General features: G+C 38.3%; 1 protein-coding gene across 1 annotated transcript in view; it reads right to left on the bottom strand.

Moving 5' to 3' along the window:
- LOC134541930 (G-protein coupled receptor dmsr-1-like) overlaps nt 1-24,170 on the bottom strand; it is a 93,276-nt gene that overhangs the window by 8,052 nt on the left and 61,054 nt on the right. Inside the window, exon 3 of the mRNA XM_063385682.1 lies at nt 5,025-6,839. Within this exon, the coding sequence (XP_063241752.1) occupies nt 5,025-5,602 (578 nt within the window). The 5' untranslated portion in view covers nt 5,603-6,839. The remainder of the gene's footprint in view (nt 1-5,024; nt 6,840-24,170) is intronic.

The raw sequence follows: 24,170 nt of genomic DNA on the forward strand, positions 1-24,170 counted from the left end.
TATCACCACTTGCGGGACTTTCCACACCCATGATATTGCACCGAGGGTTGGGTTTATTGAACCACGCAAGTAAAGCAACACGCAATCAACGCATAAGAGAGTCAGTCGTTCTTGAAAAAACGCAAGACCAGAAAAAAAAAATGGCGAATATTTTTAAATTAAATAAATATTATTTTCTATCACCGTGTGAAAGTTTATCAAGTGCAAAAATGGTGAGCTTTAAAAAAAATTATCGTAATCAAGTGATTGTAAATAGATGAAACAAGACTTTGAGATGAACCTAATAGGTTTACAGTATCATAAAATATTTTCATCTAGTTTATATATAAATATATATATATATATAATTTGGGGTACTAACGCGTAACCAAAATATGTGAAAAATAAAGGAGTTACCTCCGATTCTTTCAATGAAATAAATTTGCGACAACGACAAAATTAGAAGTGGTTGTAAAACTTCATTAAATTAAACATAATCCAGACGCTCAGTGCTCCATCTTAAGGCGATTGGTACATGGAAAATATTACGACAAAACTAATTTAACTGTACATATTTATTTTTGATGCTTCTTTTTAAGACATAATATACCTAGGATCTTTTTTAATAAACTTTTTTTACTGAGTTATGTCATTTTAAATGCATTTGTTTTTATTCCAAGCCAGAACTATTTAGAAAACACATAATTATGTTAAACTTAAGTATAGTTCAAGAAACGAGTGTACGAATAGGTTTCTGCACCTATAAAAGTAAGATTTTTTTTTTTCATCGTCAAAATGACAGTTTAATATTGACAATTTCCATTGATCATTGCTGGACTACTTCAGGAGCGATTTAAAGAATAAATTTAAATGAAAATGAAATCATAATTGGCAGAACACTATTGAGTTATGTGTATATTTTCATATCCTTTTGTTTTTGATACGATCCGACTGAAAACACACCCTCTGGAGTGACAGTTCTAGTTCTGCGTGTAAAACTCTCGCTGCCGGGAAGAATGTCCCCGCGACGTGGTGCTGAGGGGCGGCGCTTGTCGGAACCAGGTAGTCCGGCGGAGCTCCGGGCCGGCTGGGGAGGGGGAATAATGGGGCGTAGAGGGAGGACGAGAGAGGAGGCCGAAGAAACGAAGGGTCTGTCAAGGTCGCTCTTCATAGTGGAGTCTATCTTCGCTCAAGCAAGGAAATTGTCTCTGTACAGAAAAATTCGTACAGCGAAATTCTTTTTAGCGGTTATGTTTTGACTTGAAGTTGAATACTGACACGGTGATTATTCTTTGTGGTGGTTGTTTACTCATATGAATAAATTTTTACCCTCCAGATTAATATGTTTTGACAGCATAGAACATCAATTGTGTATTCCGGTTAGTTAGGGTATGCTATATGCACACTAGAATGACAAATCTAAATTTAACCAAAAAAATAGATTTTATATTTATTAAAATTTATTTAGAACATCAAATCAACACTAGGCTATTCCAGTTATATGAAATGAAATAAAAATTGGAAATGTTAGCTAGCGATGCCAGAATGTCGGGCATACTAATTACAAATGTCCTTTTGTAATATTACATTGCACAGAAAACTGAAACCTTAATACTTCAAATGTTTGTTTACAGTTTTATTATTCTGTGCTACGTTATATAATTAATATGTTTACTTTATTTTAAGTTTTGAACTATATTTCTGACATATTTACAGACGTTTGGGCTTTTCTGTATGTAATTATTAAGTAATTGCGGCTTTTGGTATTACGTTTTTCACGGCCAGAAATTGCCCGAGGTTTCGGCGGAACTTTCAACAAGTGCCTCGAGCCTATTGTTGTAAAAGTTACGCTACTAAAAAGAAGCTTGGTTTTGGCCGTTTTGGTGCGTGTAGCTCCGCGTCAGGACGTTCCTGATGCGGGCCTACCATAAGTTATGTTACGTGTGCGGTAATAATAGTATGTATAAAAAGGTTATCATCAGACTGCTGATGGTATGTTATGTTGCGAACGGGAATACGCGATTTTAAAGTTATTAACGTCAGAAGATATCATTAGTCCAGGTATGGCCATTTTGTTATTACTCTATCACTAACGCTGTACTGACGCCCTGCAACTTTTTAACATTGCAGATTGATATTATGACTTTGTTGATGTTGCTGGGATAAACTAAAACCAGCCGCTACTAAATATTATATTTACTAAATTAATTAGCCTCTCAGTATTATTAATGGCACGATCATATGAAAATACAATGCACAACTATCTTAGTGGTCTTGAGTCTATAGGTCTTATGTTTTATCGGACAATTGATTTAATTTATGAGTTAGTGAATTTTTCGAACCGTAAATCCATTTTTGAACTCTACGTGAAGCATTGACATTTGCGAAGTCGTGCCCATGTACCTGGCAATGATAGTTAAAAAAAATCGGAGTGATATTTTGGTCAAATGGAATTACTGTTTTGAGGGATACGTGGTATTTGTTTATTCGTATGTAAGTAATAAATTAGTCTTAAAATCAGTTAATTATTTTGTCTTCCTCTTTCATATTCTAATTGAGATAAATATCAGATAAGCATGTGTTACTTGTATCACGACATCTATGTATTATTTATCAGTAATTAATATTTTTTTTGTTAACTAATGTGCATAGGGCAGTGCATTAGAAATCACTAGCTGTGTGTAGTGTTGCGTTACACTTTTTAACGCATTGGAGTTCACATAAAATGATAAATACAAAATTTAGTTTAAAAGTATAAATATCAGCGATCAATTTAATTAATGTCCTGTATAACTCAGTCAGTAAAACACTAGAAAATATGTATAGGACCTGTTAACCTAAATATTTGTTAACATTTAAACTGAACCAAGATTGTTAGAGTGTTTTTTTTCTTCGTATATTAGAGGTATGGGACATCAAAATACGCATCTGTCGCCCATTGACTTTAAATACAGAATTATAAACTACATGTTGTGAAAACATTCTGCAGCAGTTTTTGCTGAACGGAAAAACACGGATGAGAAGACAGACGAAATGTGTTTGGTAAGTGATTTTTCGTCAAATGAAATGGAACAGGGCAGTGCTTATCAGAATGAAAGTACAGAACTACTTTTGTGCAAGGAAATGCATTTTACAAAGACATTTCAAGAGAAATCACCTTTAAATGAAATAGATCTTGCTGACATGGAAGAAATAGACTTAGATTTAAAGGCCAGGCCCCTTTCAAGTGACGAAATTTCTCTTGAAGGGCTGAAATATGTTTCTGGCTATATAGCCCACCGTTTCAGAAATAAATATCCTGACCTTGGCACTACGGATTTCAATTCGGAGGACGATAGCTGGATACATGTACAATCAAAGGGTAACTTAAAATGTCCCACTAATGAATTTTTTGAATTAATAAAGATCGCTGAAATGTGTTTTGATAATGTTCATGGCAACAATTTGTGCAAAAAAGAGCGGATTTTTGAATCACTGACTATAATTATATGCGGAACAACTGAAAATAAATATCCAGAAGAAGTTATATACCCTACTGTTTTGTCAGGACAAGAACGTATATGCGTATCAAGTATTTGAACATGAAATATTTTAACTAACAAGACCAAAAACGCAAAGAAAGAAATAAGATGAGGAAAACTACCCTCTAAGATTTTTCAGTGTGATAGTGTCCACTTTCCTTCACCATAATATGTATGTTCATATTTTATTTACGATGTTTTTTTTTTAACTATGTACTATATTTACGAAAAGCATTTATTGTGAATATCGCAGCAATTATGAAGGGCTTAAGGTATTTATTGTATTCCAAATATAGAGAATGTCATTTTTAGCGATATTTTTGTATTGCTATTGCAACTTCGTTTCTTGTAAACATTATTGTAGACTTTTTCACATTGAAATTAAATTTGCTATAGGGTTGTTTGTATTTTAATTTTACAGTTATAAGATTTTTATATGTTGTTAACTGTTTACAAACATTTGAAAAATATTTCCTTAACCATATTTACATTTCCATGGCAATAGTCTTGTTAGCTTTTCTGGTAATTCTTCTACATGGATGATAAGATGGTGCGACATCTAAAACATATCACACCACCTTTACATAACTATTAAACTAAGAGGTGTTTTCTTTACATAATATTAAAGTACAATGTTTCCTTGTGGCATAGGTGATTTAGAATTTCCATTTATCTAGAAAAATGTGCTTTCAGAATGTTTTTTAACACACAGTTTTTCGGAAGGTTTTTTAAGAAAAAAATTGACTACCTGTTTTATTTTTTTGCAGCTGATTCGGGCACGTGCATGGAATATAATTAATCCGTAGGAAGCACAATGTTTTAAAGTATTGATGTTGAAGATTTGAAAAGATTTATTGAAATAGTATGAGAGAACGAGCGAGTTGAGTGAGAAGATGTGCGGGAGTGGCAGAGGTTAGCTCTCAGCCACATGACGTGCGCAGTTGCGGACAAAAAATAATCCATTCCGCCTCCCCATGGCGAAGGATGAGTGAAAGAGAAACCTGATAAACCTTCCCCTCCTCTGGGCACGATAGAACTGTATCGGCTGTGTGTTAGAGGGAGAGCGAGATACAACCTTCGAGGTTCTGTTAGTCCCTCCTAGATGGCAGGCCGCAGAGCGACCGCCAGCGACACCCTTCCCGTCTGAAGGCCGTCTCGCCACTGACGAGCTGGAACTAAGCTCCTGACCTCCCTACATAGTAACGGTCACCCACATAGGCATCTAGACTCTTTAGTGATCATATGATACAAAATTCATTGTTTTCGGGCATGTGACCATTTTTTACCATGCACCAATCGTCTTAAACACACTCTCTGTTTACGGTAAAAATACAGTCCAGTTCCATCTAAAAAAAAAACGTATAGCAGCCTCGGGAAGCACTTTAGACCATAATGCGTTTATGTTGTCGACTTATTTAGTCGTGATGCTGAATTCAGACTGACCCTGCAAATGGTATGAAATCACAATTGTTGGACCAGGTGCGTGGTTTTAGCGCCAGGGGTAGAGACCAGAGGGATGCTGACCTGATGGCGATGTACTTCCAGACGGCGAGCGCCTGCGTCAGGCAGATGGAGATGGTGTGCATGACCTGCGAGAAGTGGCCGTGGAACAGCACGAACACGGCCCAGCCGTACGGGAAGTCGACCCGCTCGGGCAGCACCAGGTAGGCGTAGCAGGCGAACGGCACGTACTCCACCATGACGAGCACGTCAGCGACGGCGAGCCACGTGAGCAGGCGGTTGATGGGCGCTTTGCGCATGTCCTTGCGCGTGAGCACGGCCACGTTGAGCAGGTTGGCGACCGTGCCGAACAGGCAGACGGCGAGGCTGACGTAGCCGTGCGCGCGGCGGTACGCGTCCGCCATGTCGCGTGCCCAGCCGCCACAGTAGCACTCCGCGCGCGACTCCGCGTCCACGTCCGGCCCCGAGCCCGCCGGCGACGAGGCGTTGTACAGCTTGTACAGGTACGAGATCTCCTCGTCGGTGATGTTGAACAGCGCGAGCAGCTCGTCGCGCGACGGCAGCGGCCGGTCGACCGAGCTGTTCGTGGCAGAGGAGACGGCGTCCGTGACCCAGCCCAGTACCTTCTCCCTCGACCACATCTTCACGCTCCTGCCCCCATACAGGCTACCCCGGACTCATCTGCTCCTCGCTGTCTACCACAAACCCGCCTGCTCCTGTCCAGTCCGCGGCAAACTCGTCTGCTCCTTGGCTGTCTACCACAAACCCGCCTGCTCCTGTCCAGTCCGCGGCAAACTCGTCTGCTCCTTGGCTGTCTACCACAAACCCGCCTGCTCCTGTCCAGTCCGCGGCAAACTCGTCTGCTCCTTGGCTGTCTACCACAAACCCGCCTGCTCCTGTCCAGTCCGCGGCAAACTCGTCTGCTCCTCTACTGTCTATCACAAACCCGTCTGCTCCTGTCCAGTTCACGGCAAACTCGTCTGCTCCTCTACTGTCTATCACAAACCCGTCTGCTCCTGTCCAGTCCACGGCAAACTCGTCTGCTACTCTACTGTCTATCACAAACCCATCTGCTCCGGTCCAGTCCACGGCAAACTCGTCTGCTCCTGTTCAGGCTAAGGCAAGCTCATCTGCTCCTGTCCAGTCCGCGGCAAACTCAACTGCGCCTGTCCAGTCCACGGCAAACTCGTCTGCTCCTGTTCAGTCCGCGGCAAACTCAACTGCGCCTGTACAGTCCACGGAAAACTCGTCTGCTCCTGTCCAGTCCACGGCAAACTCGTCTGCTCCTGTTCAGTCCGCGGCAAACTCAACTGCACCTGTACAGTCCATGGCAAACTCGTCTCCTCCTCTACTGTCTATCACAAACCCATCTGCTCCTGTCCAGTCCATGGCAAACTCGTCTGCTCCTGTTCAGTCTAAGGCAAACTCGTCTGCTCCTGTTCAGGCTAAGGCAAACTCGTCTGCTCCTGTCCAGTCCACGGCAAACTCATCTGCTCCTGTTCAATTTACGACTAACTTATTTTTTTCCTTCCCTGTATTTTATAAACCCATATGCTCCCGTCTAATCTACGAAAATGCAAATCGTCACTGGTCTGCTCTACGAAAAACTTATCACACTTGCTTCACAGAGCCGGTTATGTCCAGGAAATCAACCCTCACACAGCGTTGCCCTTTTCAATCGTTGTCTCACACGGTTATTGCTTCGCGAATCCATAGGGTGCATACTGCGTCTATATGTTCGTCCAGTGACTATATTTCTGCTACTGTAGAGTCTTGGAGAAGATCTGACCCAGCACCATTTTTGTTGAAAATAAGCTTCCGTAGTAGTCCAGTTTCTTCAGCTGAAAGTTGCAGAATTTCAAAACTTGTTCGAAGAACCTGTAACAAAGTAAAAATCGGGAATACATATTTTCAGGATCCTAAGGGAATTTAATCTAAAGTTTTTTAACTTGAATTTTTCATTTTTTTTAGCAACTCTAACAAATAAATACAGTTCTTTAAATAAATTTAAAAGAAAAAATATTTAAATAAAAGGAATTCTAAATTATTTAGTGCTAAAACAAACAACATTATTTCTTGCGATGATGTATATAAAATTGAGAATTGAAAATTGTCTGTCTCTATCATAAAAAAAGAAGAAAATAATGAGCTCTCATACGAGAAAGGGAGAAGGTATTGGTCGCAGAAATGCGTAAGTAAGTCTGTAAGTTTGAGGACAAACAACACCAGAATAAAATAGACACACGATTTTATTAATGTTCTGTGTGTTTTTAGTGCTGATTTATTTTATGTTAGACATCATGAATTAAATTTATCGGTACTATAGGCTACTATGAAGCGAATATATATATATATATATATATATATATATATATAATATATAAAAATGAATCGCAAAATGTGTTGGTAAGCGCATAACTCAACAACGCCTGGACCAATTTGGCCAATTTTTTTTTTAAATGTTCGTTGAAGTTCAAAGATGGTTTTTACCGCGAGAAAAATTCGAATAATTGCCGGAAAAACCCTAAAACCGAGCCCTTTTCTTTTTCCCATACAAACGTTTTCTAACTAAAACGAGCACTCATTGTTGTTTAAACAATGTAGGTATGTTCCTAACGTCAAAGAGTCAATTTGCACTTTATTACCTCTGTACAAAGTTCAATCAAATCTATCAAAACAGTGTGCGTTGGAGCACAGATAAAAAAAAACATAAAATAAACCGAAATCGAATAGTTCAATTTGGTCGGCTTCGCGATATTATTTCATTTGTTTTACTTTAAAATGCATCAGTTTTCAAGTCATTACATCAGTCCAACAAAACCAGCGTTACCAAAAGTGTTTCATAAGTTTAAGTTTTTATTATTTCATTTCCCTATTTTAAATACGGCTTGAAGGATTTGACTCCAAGTCATATCAAATTTTTAAATAAATGAAACAACAACAAACTGTCAATGTCAGTGTTTTTTTTTCTTGGATTTTAGGTTACCCAACCTAATGAGTTTGCTTTTGTCAACTGATACACGAAACAAATTCTTAACCTATATAGTATTTTGTGCAGTGTTTATTTACCTATAATCGCTAATTATTGCATGTGACAAAATAATCTATAATATAGATATGCCTCCTATTAGACGAAGCAATTTAGGTAGAAGAACCCGAAATGCTACAAACCAAGCTAATTACCGATCTAATCATGCTGCACAAGAACATAACGGCCGAAATGAACGTGAAAGAATTCGGATATCACAAACGCGTGAAGCGCAAGCGCGACATTCAACTAATAATCGCGCAAGTTTGAATCGAGCTGCTTTCAGGTACGATGTGTCAATTGACTACAGTAACTACCAATGTGTTGTTATTGGTTCCATGAACTCGGTTTGCTCACATTGTAAGGCATTGAAATATAAAAACGAAGCTAATGGATTGTGTTGCACAAATGGTAAAGTGAAATTGATACCATTGGAACCACCACCAGAGCCATTGTACTCATTGGTTTCAGGAATAGGAACAGATTCCATACACTTTTTAACAAATATTCAACAATATAACAATTGCTTTCAAATGACTTCATTTGGTTCAACAAATGTAGTTCGGGAAAATTTTATGCCAACTTTCAAGGTATGTATTATATCAATTATTTTAGCGAACAATATGTTCTGTCACCTATGTTAAGATGTGTCACTAATCATAATCATCACTTAGTCATCATATTATTTGTTGATTCATTTTTAGCAACATATTTATTATTTTGAAACACAATATAATTATTTGATGATATATATATTAGTTACAACTAATTAGGAGACAGCTATAATTTTAAAGAAAAAAAAATATTTAAGTTTGATCACTGATAATCCATAAATTTATACCCCACATTGATTATTTATTTTATTTTATAGTGTTTGGTGCAAAAAAATATTTTTTTTTTAATTTACAGATACAAGGCCAAATATATCACAGAGCCGGTTCACTGTTACCAGTGTCAGATAGCAACTACAAATTCCAGCAAATTTATTTCATGGGCAATTCAGCACAAGAAATTAATATGCGTTGTGCACATAACAATTTAGTAAAGAGGTCTATTGTAGAACAATTACTGTTACGCCCCTCATGCCTCAAAATTAAATTATTTTAAATTAATTAAAAAGAACCTTGGAAACTTGCTGGGTAAAAAAAAATAAGAGAAATAAAGTTATTGACCAGAGGTGGCACGAGGTAGAGAAAAAGATAATTTGGAACTCCCTGACACAAGCAACTTGGAAGCTGGTGGATCTTTTAAGGGAAGAAGGTATATCATAAATAAATTAACACTACACAAGTAGCTTGGTCTATAGGTTCCCTGTTTTATTATTAAGGAAATTTGTGTTCGTAGTATTCAAACCTGACAATAAAAATCTTAGTAATGAACAAAGTTAAAGAGGGCGCCCCGGATTATTTAAAACAATACATATTACACCTTAACAAAAAATTATTACATAATCAAAAATTTAAAAATTGCACCAAATTTGAATGTCCCAACAATTACATACATATATATATATATATATATTTATTTATTATTATTATTATTTGAGTGCCTACCAACAGTCAAAGCCTTTAACAGGTAGGCACTTAACAAATATTACATAAAGAAACAACAATAACATACACAAAACACAATGATAAACACAACAATAAAAATGGGACAACACAAACATAAACACATGACAAAGGACCCTTATAAGATTAAGTAGCTAAATTTGTCAAATTTAAATTAATTCTTATCAATGATATAACAATAAAACATTATTTACATCAGAAGTTATCTTAACTGCAAGAAAATTAAGAATTCAAAATATCTTTCATAGAGAATTTCGCCCTTTGGAAAGGGTCTAAATCTTTCAACATATCATTACAATTATCAGTACACCGTTTTGATAGCTCATTTTTTATGTGATACGTTCGAAAGGGTCGCATTGTTCTATGATTGAATGAAGGAACTCGAAGACCAATTTTGTTTAATATTTCAGTGCTGTGGTAAACATTTATAAAACAATTTATTACAAAAACAGTATCAGAAACTTTCCTTCTAAACTGCAGTGTATGCGTGTTCAGGGTTTCAAGGATTAGATCGTAGTTAAAATTCTCTGAATTATCATCTATTAAATGTTTGTATAAATGTATCTGAACAATTTCTTTTGTATATTTTCAAGTCTATTTGAGTCAGTGGTAGTTATAGAGTTCCAGATGACAGAGCCATACTCTAATCTCGATCTTACTAAGGTAAAATAAAGACTAATTACAGAATCAAGAGAGCTAGCCAAATAAGTTAAATATTTTATAAGCCCAATTGTTTTGTTTGCACTTGCAATTAAATTATCCACGTGGTGATGAAAGTAAAATTTTGAATCTAAGAGAATACCTAGATCACGCATACAATAAGTTATCTGTATCATGTTGTTGTTTATTACATAGTTAAAATTTTCTGTATATATATATATATATATATATATATATATATATGAGTTTCCACGATTTTACAGATTCTTGAGGATGACGTCCTAAAAAAACACTGCTCGCTGGTATCTTTGTTTTAGTTCCTTCTATTTAAGTGAAAAAAAAAATATATATATCATATCACCCGGGTCTTTCCAGGATGACCTCGGACTGCCGGCCAAACTCTTCTAACAAGGGGGAGGGGGATCAGCTGGAGGTCCCGAAGATCATGCGGGGGCAATTTCTCCCTCCGTAACTTCGACCCTGTCTGAAACACAGCCCAAATTCAAAACGAATTAGACCTGCGTCCAGACAGTCATACACAGTTGGCACGAAAGCCAACAACGGGAATTTGGGGGGGAAAAAAAAGGATTACTCACCAAACAGGGTGTGGAAACAGGGCTCGCGAGATGTCTCGCGCCGACATCAGGATGACGCGCACCGAGAATCCGCGGATGCGCGAAGGAAACCAGAATTTTTGGAATTAAATATAAATAAAAAAATTTAACTACGCATGACTTTTCTAAAAACTACCTCTGCCTGGCTACTGTACAAATGGGATCACATCCCTTAAGTAACTGACTACATCTTTTGTGCAACTGAAAATCGCCGTTCCCGCGAAAAGCCTCTTAGCGCAGAGGACGCCGAGAACACGTGTTCAGTAGCCGAGCCCAGAGAGCTAAGTGCCGATGATGGCGGACAAGGCTTCTAATTAAAACCGGCGCTAAAGCCCTAGGGAGGAGGGGGGAAGGTTCGGTTCTAAGCCGAAAATTTCCGAAGGAGTCCGAGGCGGGTGTGACAAGAACACGACATGCGCGCTCTCTACCGGACCAAAACGAAGGCAACGAACAATCGACTTCTACAGGTCGGGAGGAAGAAGCATAGGGCCATATGGCACCGCGACGCTGTGCTCTGGCGGCGTAAAGGGGAACTAACGGAGGCGGTGAACTGACTCGCCGCCAGGTGTCACGAGCGTAGTCTCAGCTCGCTGGCCACCATGGGTGAAGTTGCTTTTTTCTGCCGCTAGGTTTCGTGGAGGTCTCTTTAGGTCTCTTGGCTAAGTTCATGTCAGGTCACTGCTCCTAGCTTGATTTCTTAGAACTAAAGTGAGGTGGAGAGAGAGGAAGGGGGGCACAGAAAACGCCACTCCGGTGGGAACGCAGCTCCACTGGAGACTGCTTCGTGACGAGACATGCTTTTCTCAGCAGGCCTCTACAAGGTAGCAGCTTGCAGCCCAGGAGCTGCTCGATGCAGTTTTGATCATGTAGGCAATTAAAATTACAAACTCGGGACGTGACTGCAGGCGAGAGAAATTTCAACCGGGCTGACCATGTCCGCATTAGCCAGCAAAATATCAGATAGGCCCCCCTGGGAAGGGGCTTCGGTCCACTGGCACAAAGTTTAAATCCGTGGCGTACACCGGCCTAACAAAAAGTAAATCACCCCCATTAACAACCAGATAAATTAAAAAAATAAGAAACCCCAAATAATTTTAAAATTATAGAAAAAATTAAAAAGGTGACGAAATGCCTAATTTCCGGCACATACTCCCCCGCTTGAATGCGGAGCATATAGGGAAAATAAAAAAAACAACACTTACACTGCTCAGTAAAACTAGTACCAGGTCCGCCTGTATCCTACTACTTATAAAAAAAATATGTTGATCATTTCGAAGGTGTATTATAATTTTCTCAATCACCCTTAACGGTGAATTATGTAATTAGGAAATTTGATCTCAGATGTTGGGAATGATGTCACGTGACAAAACTCTAAACCTGGGCGCTGTGAGGCGGGCCGATAACACTGGGCCGGAACCGGAACTTGGTCCGTCGGGTGCCAGTAAAGAAAGGTGGGGATTTGTGTACCCCTGAAAATATACTTTCCATAAGAAGCCGAAGGCATTGGGACTCAGCCCTGCACAGTCAGGCGATGGAGAAGACAGTCAAATTTGCTGCTTGCCCGAAGGCGAAACAGAGCCTCAGTCCCAGAGTGACACAGGGCCTAACGGTGGTATTCCCTTGGCGGAATTTTAAATGATTGGGGATGAAAACCCCAACAGATCAACAATCCGTAGGAAAGAATGAATTTAAAAATATTAAATATTCGATAAATTAAGAAATTTCAGCGCATACCACTCTGATGTTTATTATTATTAACTAATACTTATTATTTAAAAGTATTCTGCAAACAAAACGATAAATTAACGACTCTTCGCACTCAAATTTAAATTATTTAAAGAAATGTAAAATACAATAAACCAACAATTATAAATCAAAAAGGGATAAATTATAATGGAGCGGTTAGATCTTCCATGACTGCTGATAGTCTTCGCACTGCCTGAGAGGGGGTTTGAACATAGGCCGTCCAAAGATGAGTGGTGGGAATGTAACCCAAAGAACACTCGAAAATGGTCATGAGACTTTTCACTCAGAGGACCTGGTCATGGCTCGTTGGCTCAGAGGATCCTAACTTTTGCGCCGCTCGTTGGCTAGCTTGACCTAGCTCCTATTTTAGAAAAACACATAAAAGAAACCAATTTGCCGTCTGGAAGTCACGTAGCTCTTACTTAAATAAACAATCTCATCGATAACGATGTAAAAGAAATACAACTTTGGGGTAGAATGCAAAAGAAAAAAAAAAAGGGCTAGATGTGACAGCTTCAGTGCTCAGACTTTATGTACGTCACTGTAAATCACATTTACGTGCAAGGGAAAATAAAGAAATAAACATGTACAAGTATTAACGCAAAATCAGTACAAAAAACACTACAAACCTTATTCTTGCTTACTTTACGAATTATGGTTATTAAAAAAAAGTAAAGTAATCAGAAATTAAATATATGAAATCGTGGCACAAGATTCATGAAGATTCAAAAACATATCAGAGAGGTATTTCTGAGTAAAATAAATTAAAACTATTTACGTCAAGTAGCTTGTTAAAGACTGAACATACGTATGTAAAAATTAAAAATTATATTATCTTAAATTACCTAGCTTGTGCTAGCCTAGAAACGGGATGCTCAAACATACCCAAATTAATTAAGTGGACCTCTCGTTGGGGGTTGAAAGTATTTCACCCTTCTCAGTGATTACCTTAAATATTAAAATGAGACTAGTCACCTCGTAGCTGCTTAATTTCTGGGGAATACGTATTTTTATATGATTGATTTTATTATTATTAATGAGCTAAAATAAAAGATAAAAAAATATGTCTGTTGCCCTACTACTTGTAATAGAAGCAGAATTAATTACATGACCTTTGACTGTAACACTTTATAAGTCAAACACAAGATTTATAATTAAATATGGTCCATTTAAACTTGGTTTGAATTATTCAAAATAAATCCTTAAAATCATATAATAAATAAAAAATATTAAATTCAAAGCTTAAATTTAAAGTACCTGTATGCTTACAACTATTTTTGTCCTTGCTATATTAATGAAATGAAATTCATCCAGTTGATCTCAGATATTGGATATCGTGTAGGAACACAAAATGGGCGCTGTGAGGGAGGCCGAAAAGCACTGAGGCCGAAACAAGGGAAATGCGTCCTTGAGCACTCAGTGACTAAAGGGGACTGTAACCCCTGTAAATGGGTATGGTAACCCGTAACTTACAAACTAGATTGGGAATATAACCCCTGTACATAATTGTTTCGCTGTCCATAAAAAGTCGAAGGCATTGAGTCATAGCTCTGCACAATCTGACGATGGATCAGACGAAATGATGAATTTAATACTTGCTTAAAAAGCGAAGTACACCTCGGTCCCGGATACCTACATTTATTAACTCCCATAGGCTCAATATGTTCAAGCTCTGACGGTTGATCAGACCATCAGGCTGAAGCAGAGAGACCTACGAGGGAATTTCACCCCTGAGTTAGTTCGGGTTCGAAACCCGCAAGATCAACAAATTTGGATGAAAAATGGATAATGAAAAAAATTTAGATGTTTTAAATACATAGCTGTACACCACCTTATAAAGGAAATTAACACCGATCCAAAAAAATATAAAAGTTAATAAATTGTTTACTCAAAATTCATAATTACAAAAATATTATTTATCCTTTACCTTGCATTCTTAGATTACTTGGTAAATTGCTCATAGAAAACTCGACGTTAAAAAAAGGTATAGTACTCTATCTTACAATAAATTCCTCACCACATGGCTAGCGTAAAAAGTATTGGGGATTCAACCCGTGTATATAAACAATTTAATTCAGTAACCTTTCCTTAAAGGCATGAGTGATTGCACCTCTCGTTGGGTGATCACGAAATAAATCTAAACAAAAGCTAGGCACATGGATGTGTGTACTAACACAATGAAATGGTACGTCGAAGTATATTCACGTTGCTTGTGAACGATGCAATAGGGTTAGAGTAGGTACTTGTTAAAATTACTTATGAGCATATTCTTATTTTATGTTACTTAATGAATGGACCCTTTTTTTTAGATTTATTTTATGTATTATTAAAATACTTAATCGTTAATTTTAAGATACTTAGAAATAGTAAACAACGGAAGTTTCTTAGCATTAGCTAAAACAAAAGGTTTATATTATCATATTATTTGTATTGTTAATATTATTAAAAGGTATATATAAAATTATTATGTTATATTTTAGTAACCCTAGATTAGTAAATATTTTGCTGCTAGATTTAAGGTAGTATAGATTATTTATAGTGCTTGTTCTGTGACATAAAAATTATATTATTAAGACATACAAAGCATGGGTAGTTTGTTTACAAAATACGTGGTACGTGGGTGGAGTAGAGAAGAGTTCCGCGCGGTTGGCGGTCCTGTCATGTGGTGAAGAGATAACATGTCGGCGCGCGCAAGACGCCGAGAGACAAAAAAATACCACAATGTCCGAAAGGACTTAGATGATCTGTTTTTCACAAAGATGGCATCGTTTGCAGGCGGATGTGTTATAAAAAAAACACAGATAAAAGGAGGAATTTAGACAAACTCAGGGCACTGTCGGCCGTGAGGAACAAACTAGATTGCAACGCATTGTTACGCTGCCGGACACGGGTCAACGACATGACCTTGTCTCCTCCAGCCGGTGAGGCGTGAAGGGGCGGGGTGAAGTGGTGACAGGGAGAATGACACGCGCGCCTGATAAGGCACGCTGCCTCCACGGACGTAGCGCCGACGGGGCCACGCGGTGTCTGACCGCGCGCAAACACAATCACAGTGGGACGTAAAACTCAAAATAAATTTAAAAATAGAAAAGCAATATAACTACCGGGTGTACCAGCGATCAGTTCACAATGTTATTATTACAAAATTGCTATCACAAAATTTAATTAATTTTTTTTCTATATTTATTTTTATTTTATTTTAGGTATGCCTACTCGATTTAGGTATGCCTATAGACCAAACCACGCTCTGCTACCAATTGTTACGCCCCTCGTGCCTCAAAATTAAATTATTTTAAATTAATTAAAAAGAGCCTTGGAAACTTGCTGGGTAAAAAAAATAAGAGAAATAAAGTTATTGACCAGAGGTGGCACGAGGTGGAGAACAAGATAATTTGGAACTCCCTGACACAAGCAACTTGGAAGCTGGTGGATCTTTTAAGGGAAGAAGGTATATCATAAATAAATTAACACTACACAAGTAGCTTGGTCTATAGGTTCCCTGTTTTATTATTAAGGAAATTTGTGTTCGTAGTATTCAAACCTGACAATAAAAATCTTAGTAATGAACAAAGTTAAAGAGGGCGCCCCAGGATTATTTAAAACAATACATATTACACCTTAACAAAAAATTATTACATAATAAAAAATTTAAAAATTGCACCAAATTTGAATGTCCCAACAATTACATATATATATATGAGTTTCCACGATTTTACAGATTCTTGAGGATGACGTCCTAAAAAAACACTGCTCGCTGGTATCTTTGTTTTAGTTCCTTCTATTTAAGTGAAAAAAATATATATATATATCATATCACCCGGGTCTTTCCAGGATGACCTCGGACTGCCGGCCAAACTCTTCTAACAAGGGGGAGGGGGATCAGCTGGAGGTCCCGAAGATCATGCGGGGGCAATTTCTCCCTCCGTAACTTCGACCCTGTCTGAAACACAGCCCAAATTCAAAACGAATTAGACCTGCAACCAGACAGTCATACACAGTTGGCACGAAAGCCAACAATGGGAATTTGGGGGAAAAAAAAAAAGGATTACTCACCAAACAGGGTGTGGAAACAGGGCTCGCGAGATGTCTCGCGCCGACATCAGGATGACGCGCACCGAGAATCCGCGGATGCGCGAAGGAAACCAGAATTTTTGGAATTAAATATAAATAAAAAAATTTAACTACGCATGACTTTTCTAAAAACTACCTCTGCCTGGCTACTGTACAAATGGGATCACATCCCTTAAGTAACTGACTACATCTTTTGTGCAACTGAAAATCGCAGTTCCCGCGAAAACCCCCTTAGCGCAGAGGACGCCGAGAACACGTGTTCAGTAGCCGAGCCCAGAGAGCTAAGTGCCGATGATGGCGGACAAGGCTTCTAATTAAAACCGGTTTTAAAGCCCTAGGGAGGAGGGGGGAAGGTTCGGTTCTAAGCCGAAAATTTCCGAAGGAGTCCGAGGCGGGCGTGACAAGAACACGACATGCGCGCTCTCTACCGGACCGAAACGAAGGCAACGAACAATCGACTTCTACAGGTCGGGAGGAAGAAGCATAGGGCCAATGGCACCGCGACGCTGTGCTCTGGCGGCGTAAAGGGGAACTAACGGAGGCGGTGAACTGACTCGCCGCCAGGTGTCACGAGCGTAGTCTCAGCTCGCTGGCCACCATGGGTGAAGTTGCTTTTTTCTGCCGCTAGGTTTCGTGGAGGTCTCTTTAGGTCTCTTGGCTAAGTTCATGTCAGGTCACTGCTCCTAGCTTGATTTCTCAGAACTAAAGTGAGGTGGAGAGAGAGGAAGGGGGGCACAGAAAACGCCACTCCGGTGGGAACGCAGCTCCACTGGAGACTGCTTCGTGACGAGACATGCTTTTCTCAGCAGGCCTCTACAAGGTAGCAGCTTGCAGCCCAGGAGCTGCTCGTTGCAGTTTTGATCATGCAGGCAATTAAAATTACAAACTCGGGACGTGACTGCAGGCGAGAGAAATTTCAACCGGGCTGACCATGTCCACATTAGCCAGCAAAATATCAGATAGGCCCCCCTAGGAAGGGGCTTCGGTCCACTGGCACAAAGTTTAAATCCGTGGCGTACACCGGCCTAACAAAAAGTAAATCACCCCCATTAACAACCAGATAAATTAAAAAGTTAAGAAACCCCAAATAATTTTAAAATTAAAGAAAAAATTAAAAAGGTGACGAAATGCCTAATTTCTGGCACATTACAAACTTTATTTCATGAACACAATCAATTGATTATATTGTTTAAAACTGCCATAGATCTGATGACATCAGATAATCACAAAATTGTAATCAGATCTGATAAAACACCTGCGGGTCAACATGCAAGACGTTTTAATGAACCAACTATTGATGAAGTTGCTATCGTTGTAGTTGGAGAAAACTTGGAATCCCGTGATATTGTTTTACATCGTCGGAATGATCAATTACAACGTATAAAAGAAACACACCGCTCATATAATGCACTGCAATATCCCATTATATTTTGGCAAGGTGAAGATGGCTATGATTTCTAAATAAAAATGATAAATCCCATTACAGGTAATTAAAATATTAGTTTATCTATGTCGATAATATCTTAGTAACTATATTATAGATTTTAATTTTATATTTCAACAATGTTAATTAAACAAAATCTTTTTACAGGTTCCGAAACGAACAAAAAAGTCAGTTCAATGAACTATTATTCACATCGCCTAATGATTCGGGAAAACGAAGACAATCACATATTGAAATGTCGGCGATTATATCACAAATGTATTGTTGACATGTATGTTAAAATTGAAACGGAGAGATTAACATTCATTAGGTTGAATCAGACCAAACTCCAATCTGAAGAGTATATTCACCTTCGAGATGCGATTAATACTGATGGAAATGCACAGAATGTTGGTCGGATGACTATTCTTCCAGCAACATACATCGGAAGCCCTCGACATATGCATGAATATGCTCATGATGCCATGTCGTATGTTCGTCATTATGGTACAGCAGATTTGTTCATCACATTTACATGCAATCCACAATGGATAGAAATCAAGCAGGAGTTATTCCCTGGGCAATCACCCATTGATCGTCATGATATTACAGCAAGAGTCTTTAGACAAAAATTGAAATCTTTAATGGATTTCATCGTAAAACATTATGTGTTTGGTGAGACACGCTGCTGGATGTATTCTGTGGAGTGGCAGAAACGAGGATTGCCACATGCACACATTTTGATTTGGTTGGTTGAAAAGATAAGGTCAAATGAAGTTGATGCAGTGATATCAGCAGAAATCCCTAATGTACAAGTAGATCCTGGATTGCATTAGGTAGTTATCAAAAATATGATACATGGTCCCTGTGGAACTCTTAATCAAAATTCACCATGTATGATGGATGGTAAATGTTCAAAACGATATCTACGGACAATATCAGAAACAATTACTGGTAATGACGGTTATCCACTGTATCGTCAACGATCGACAGCAGACAATGGAAGATCAACAATTGTCAAATTAAATCAACAAGATATTGAAATAGATAATCGTTGAATTGTCCCATATTCAACCATTTTATCAAAAACCTTCAAAGCACACATCAACGTTGAATCTTGCCATTCAGTGAAATCTATTAAATACATTTGCAAATATGTAACCAAAGGAAGTGATATGGCTGTGATTGGAATTGGTGGAGAGAATTCCAATGATGAAGTTACACAATACCAAATGGGCCGCTATGTTAGTAGTAATGAAGCAGTATGGCGAATATTTTCTTTTCCTATTCATGAGAGACACCCTTCTGTTGTTCACTTAGCTGTGCATTTATAAAATGGACAAAGAGTGTATTTTACAGCACAGAACGCAGTACAAAGAGCTGCTCAGCCACCATCTACTACATTAACCAGTTTTTTTGAGACATGTCAAAACGATTATTTTGCAAAAACATTGCTATATTCTGAAATGCCAAAATATTATACTTGGAATCATTCCTCAAGGAGATTTATAAGACGGAAACAAGGGAAACAAGTTCAAGGATACCCAGATGTGTATTCCACCGATGCCATTGGTCGAATTTATTCAGTACATCCAAGCAATGATGAATGTTTTTATTTACGACTACTATTAGTCAATGTACGTGGCCCAACATCATTCCAACATTTACGAACTGTTGATGGTGAATTGTGTGGATCTTACAGAGAAGCCTGTCAACATTTGCAAATGCTAGAAAATGACGCTCATTGGGATCAAACTCTCAATGATGCTGTAATATCATCACACGCTCATCAAATACGAACAATGTTTTCTATAATATTATCTACATGCTTCCCATCAAACCCAATTGATTTGTGGATCAAGTACGAAGATTATATGTATGATGATATTTTGTATCAAATACGAAATATAATGGGAAATCTAAATATACAAATCAGTGAAGAAATTTACTACGAAGCATTGATTTAAATTGAGCACATGTGCTTGATGATGTCAAACAAACTATTAATTCAATTAGACCTGGCCGCGCCCAATCGTCCAATGCATGATGCTTTTAACCAAGAGTTGAATCGAGAAAAAATGTATGATCTCAACACTTTAAAAGAATTAATTCAAACGAACCTTCCACTGTTGAATGAACAACAGAAGTATGTATTTGATAATCTTATGAAAGTAATAAATGATGAAACTGGAGGGATTTACTTCTTAGATGCACCTGCTGGTACAGGAAAATCTTTTTTGATTTCATTAATATTAGCAACGATTCGCTCACAAAATAAAATTGCACTTGCACTCGCTTCGTCGGGAATCGCAGCAACTTTGCTTGAAGGTGGTCGAACAGCCCATTCAGCATTAAAATTGCCATTAAATATGCAAAGCAATGAAACTCCTACCTGCAACATTTCTAAGAACACTGCAATGGCAAAGGTCTTGCAGCAATGTAAAATAATTTTTTGGGATGAATGCATGATGGCACATAAAAAATCTTTGGAGGCTTTAGACAGAACATTAAAAGATATACGGAGCAATCATAACCAATTTGGTGGTGCTATGATTTTATTAGCAGGAGATTTTCGTCAAACATTGCCCGTGATTCCACGATCAACACCAGCTGATGAACTCAATGCATGTCTAAAGTCCTCCAATTTGTGGAAACATGTCAAAGTACTTCATTTAAGCAAGAATATGCGTGTCGAGTTGCAAAATGACCAATCTGGAAACATATTCTCTAAACAACTCATTGACATTGGTAATGGCAAATTTCCTATAGACATGTTGACTGGCTGCATTAACATTCCTCCAAGTTTTTGTCAGTTAACTCGATCAAAAGATAAACTTATTCAGAAGGTGTTTCCAGATAGTAGTATATGATAGGGGCTCCGGAAACAGGATTCAGGTTGTGGTGACTGTGGTGACACCCGCCATCTTGGATTGTGACGTCACGGCGGCCATCTTGGACGAGCGAAACGTGACAATGTGCGTAACGTGACATTTTTTCGTGCGTGCAGCCGGCGTAACGGGACACAGCGTAACGGGACATTACGTAACGGGACAAGTAGATCACGGCAGCCATCTTGGATCTGCCATCTTGGATCCGCCATCTTTGATGATGTCATTTTGTTTTCTAGAAAATTCCGGCATTGTGTTGTCCGCCATATTGGATGATGACGTCACCGTTGCAATTTCCGTTACGGCCGCCATCTTTAACTTTTTTTTTATTATCCGATTTTAATGAAATTTTTTTTAAAATTATAAAAAAAATTAATTAATACAAATTTAATAAAATATTTATAAAAAACATACTTTTTAGACACGGAGTTCGGAGTCCTCGGTTCGAACCCGACGAGGTCAAAAAAAAAAATTAAAAATGGCTACCGATCCTTCCCTCACAGTGGACGCAGGCAGACTGACCCCCACCACTTATGTCAAAGTATACATATCTTCACCTAGTATGACGTCATGTCCGCCATCTTGAAATTTGGATGCCATCTTGAAAATCTTTATTTATTATCCGATTTTAATGAAAAAAATTCCAAAATTCATCAAAAAATTAGCGTATTTGAATTCTGTTTGATTATATCGATGTACGTCCTTGGTTCGATTCCCGGCGAGAGTAAACGGTTGATCCTTCCTCCATGAAAGCTACCTAGACTCATCTACCACCTCCAGTACCAAGGTATATTTCATCAACTGGTATGACATCATGTCCGCCATCTCGTATTCATCCGCTGGAGACCGTCATATTGTTTTCATCTGCTAGAGTGTGCCGATACCATGTAGTATAATTTTATGTTCACCATACCTTTGTCCTCTACTGTTGACATTGAACTTTGACCTTGACCTTGAACTTTGACCTTGACCTTGAAATTTGACCTTGAACTTTGACCTTGACCTTGAACTTTGACCTTGACCTTGAACTTTGACCTTGACCTTGAAATTTGACCTTGACCTTGAAATTTGACCTTGACCTTGAAATTTGACCTTGACCTTGAAATTTGACCGTGACATTGAAATTTTACTTTGTCCTTGAAATTTAACTTTGTCCTTGTCGACCATCATGGATCCGACATTTTATGTTCAGTACATGCTACCAGGAGCTACCACCTGCCAGAGTACTCCATCTTGTGTGTGTACTTGTATTATGGAGTACATTTCCATCTGGTTAATTTTATTCTAACCCGCTACAGTGCAGTAATCATTTATTACCGAGGTGCCCCCGCCATCTTGAAATTCGACCGCCATCTTGAAATCATGTAATAATGTAGCTAGAAAAGCGGGAAAAAATCCAAAATTCGTTAAATAAATCACTCATTAACTTACATATTGATTCGATTCGCTACAGTCCTTGGTTCGATCCCTGAATGATGCAAAACATTTAATTTTATATAAAAAATAATTTCAATAAACCATGTTCAAAATTCTTAAAGAGACTTTAAATCCTCTACTACCATCATCCTATCAGACATCAAGACCACCATATTGGAAATTCATAATTGTAATGCTAGAGATTCGTGAAAAAGTTCAAAATTCATTAAATAAATTTGTAATCTATATACTTATTGATTAAATCGACTAAGGTCCTTGGTTCGATCCCTGGCCGATACAAATCAACTTTAATTTTAAAAAAGTACCAGAAAAGTGTAAGGTTCGAGAAATAAAACACCTCAAAGTCTTTTACAAACATAATATTTATTACACAATTTCTATCCTACTACAGAATCACTTGCGAAAGCCAGCAATCTTATAAACATTTAGCCCTGCATAGACGTGCATCGACTACTTCTTAGCTCCAAATGGCTCCAAATGCTTCAAAAGGCTCCAAATGCTCCAACAGCTCCAAAAAAAGGCTCCAAATGCTCCAATAACCACCAAATGCTTAACACAGCTCCAAATGGCTCCAAATGCTCCAAACGGCCTCCAAATGCTTGACAGCCTCCAAATGCTTGACAGCTCCAAATGGCTCCAAATGCTCCAAACGGCTCCAAATGCTCCTAATGTCTCCAAATTGCTCCAATTGCTCCAAACGGCTCCAAATGCTCCAATAACCACCAAATGCTTAACACAGCTCCAAATGTCTCCAAATGCTCCAAACGGCTCCAAATGCTCCAAATGTCTCCAAAAGGCTCCAAATGCTCCAAACGGCTCCAAATGCTCCAAATGTCTCCAAATGCTCCAAACGGCTCCAAATGCTCCAAATGTCTCCAAAAGGCTCCAAATGCTTCAAAAGGCTCCAATTGCTCCAAACGGCCTCCAAATGCTTGACAGCTCCAAATGCTCCAAATGGCTCCAAATGCTCCAAATGGCTCCAACAGCTCCAAATGCTTCAAAAGGCTCCAATTGCTCCAAACGGCCTCCAAATGCTTGACAGCTCCAAATGCTCCAAATGGCTCCAAATGCTCCAAATGGCTCCAACAGCTCCAAAAGGCTCCAAATGCTTCAAAAGGCTCCAATTGTTCCAAGAGCTATATCTTCAATTGATTCCAACTGATTCCAATTACTTTTCTTATCGAACTTGGCATGGTTACTAACATGTCTTTATTAGTATACATTTTGACTGGCAGTGGTAACGTATTTTGCACCTTTAAGTTATAAGTTTTATTTAGAAATCAGATTTCGATAAATGGTAGATACCATTTGGAAAGAAAATATATTAATTTATCTTCAAGTTTATACACATTTAATTTAAGCCATTATTGTATGTAGCCAGCTTCCCTCAGTTCTTTGAGTATGAAGGATATTTCTTTAATGTTCGAATAGTTTCCTGCACAAAGCGAACCATGTAGTAGTCGTAGCCTGTCAACCAATATGTTAGGATCTTCCCATGAGGTATAATCAAACTCTTCTGCTGCGTTCATCATCCTTGCATGTTTATAATAAATATTATTATCTCTGGTGTCTATCGTTTTAACACCAACCTCAAGGTCACTTTCGTCATCGTGCCAGTGATTATCACAAGCTTGATCAGGATAATTTATTTTATTACGACGTTTCCATCGTTTTGGTCTCAAACCACCATCACAGTCTTCGCTCTTGCATGCTTTTGGTGCTTCAGCATAGTACTCAATCATGTCAGCCTTAGATGTGTCAGCACAGTCTA

Source organism: Bacillus rossius (genome assembly GCF_032445375.1).
Source record: "Bacillus rossius redtenbacheri isolate Brsri chromosome 4 unlocalized genomic scaffold, Brsri_v3 Brsri_v3_scf4_2, whole genome shotgun sequence".
Lineage (NCBI taxonomy): Eukaryota > Metazoa > Arthropoda > Insecta > Phasmatodea > Bacillidae > Bacillus > Bacillus rossius.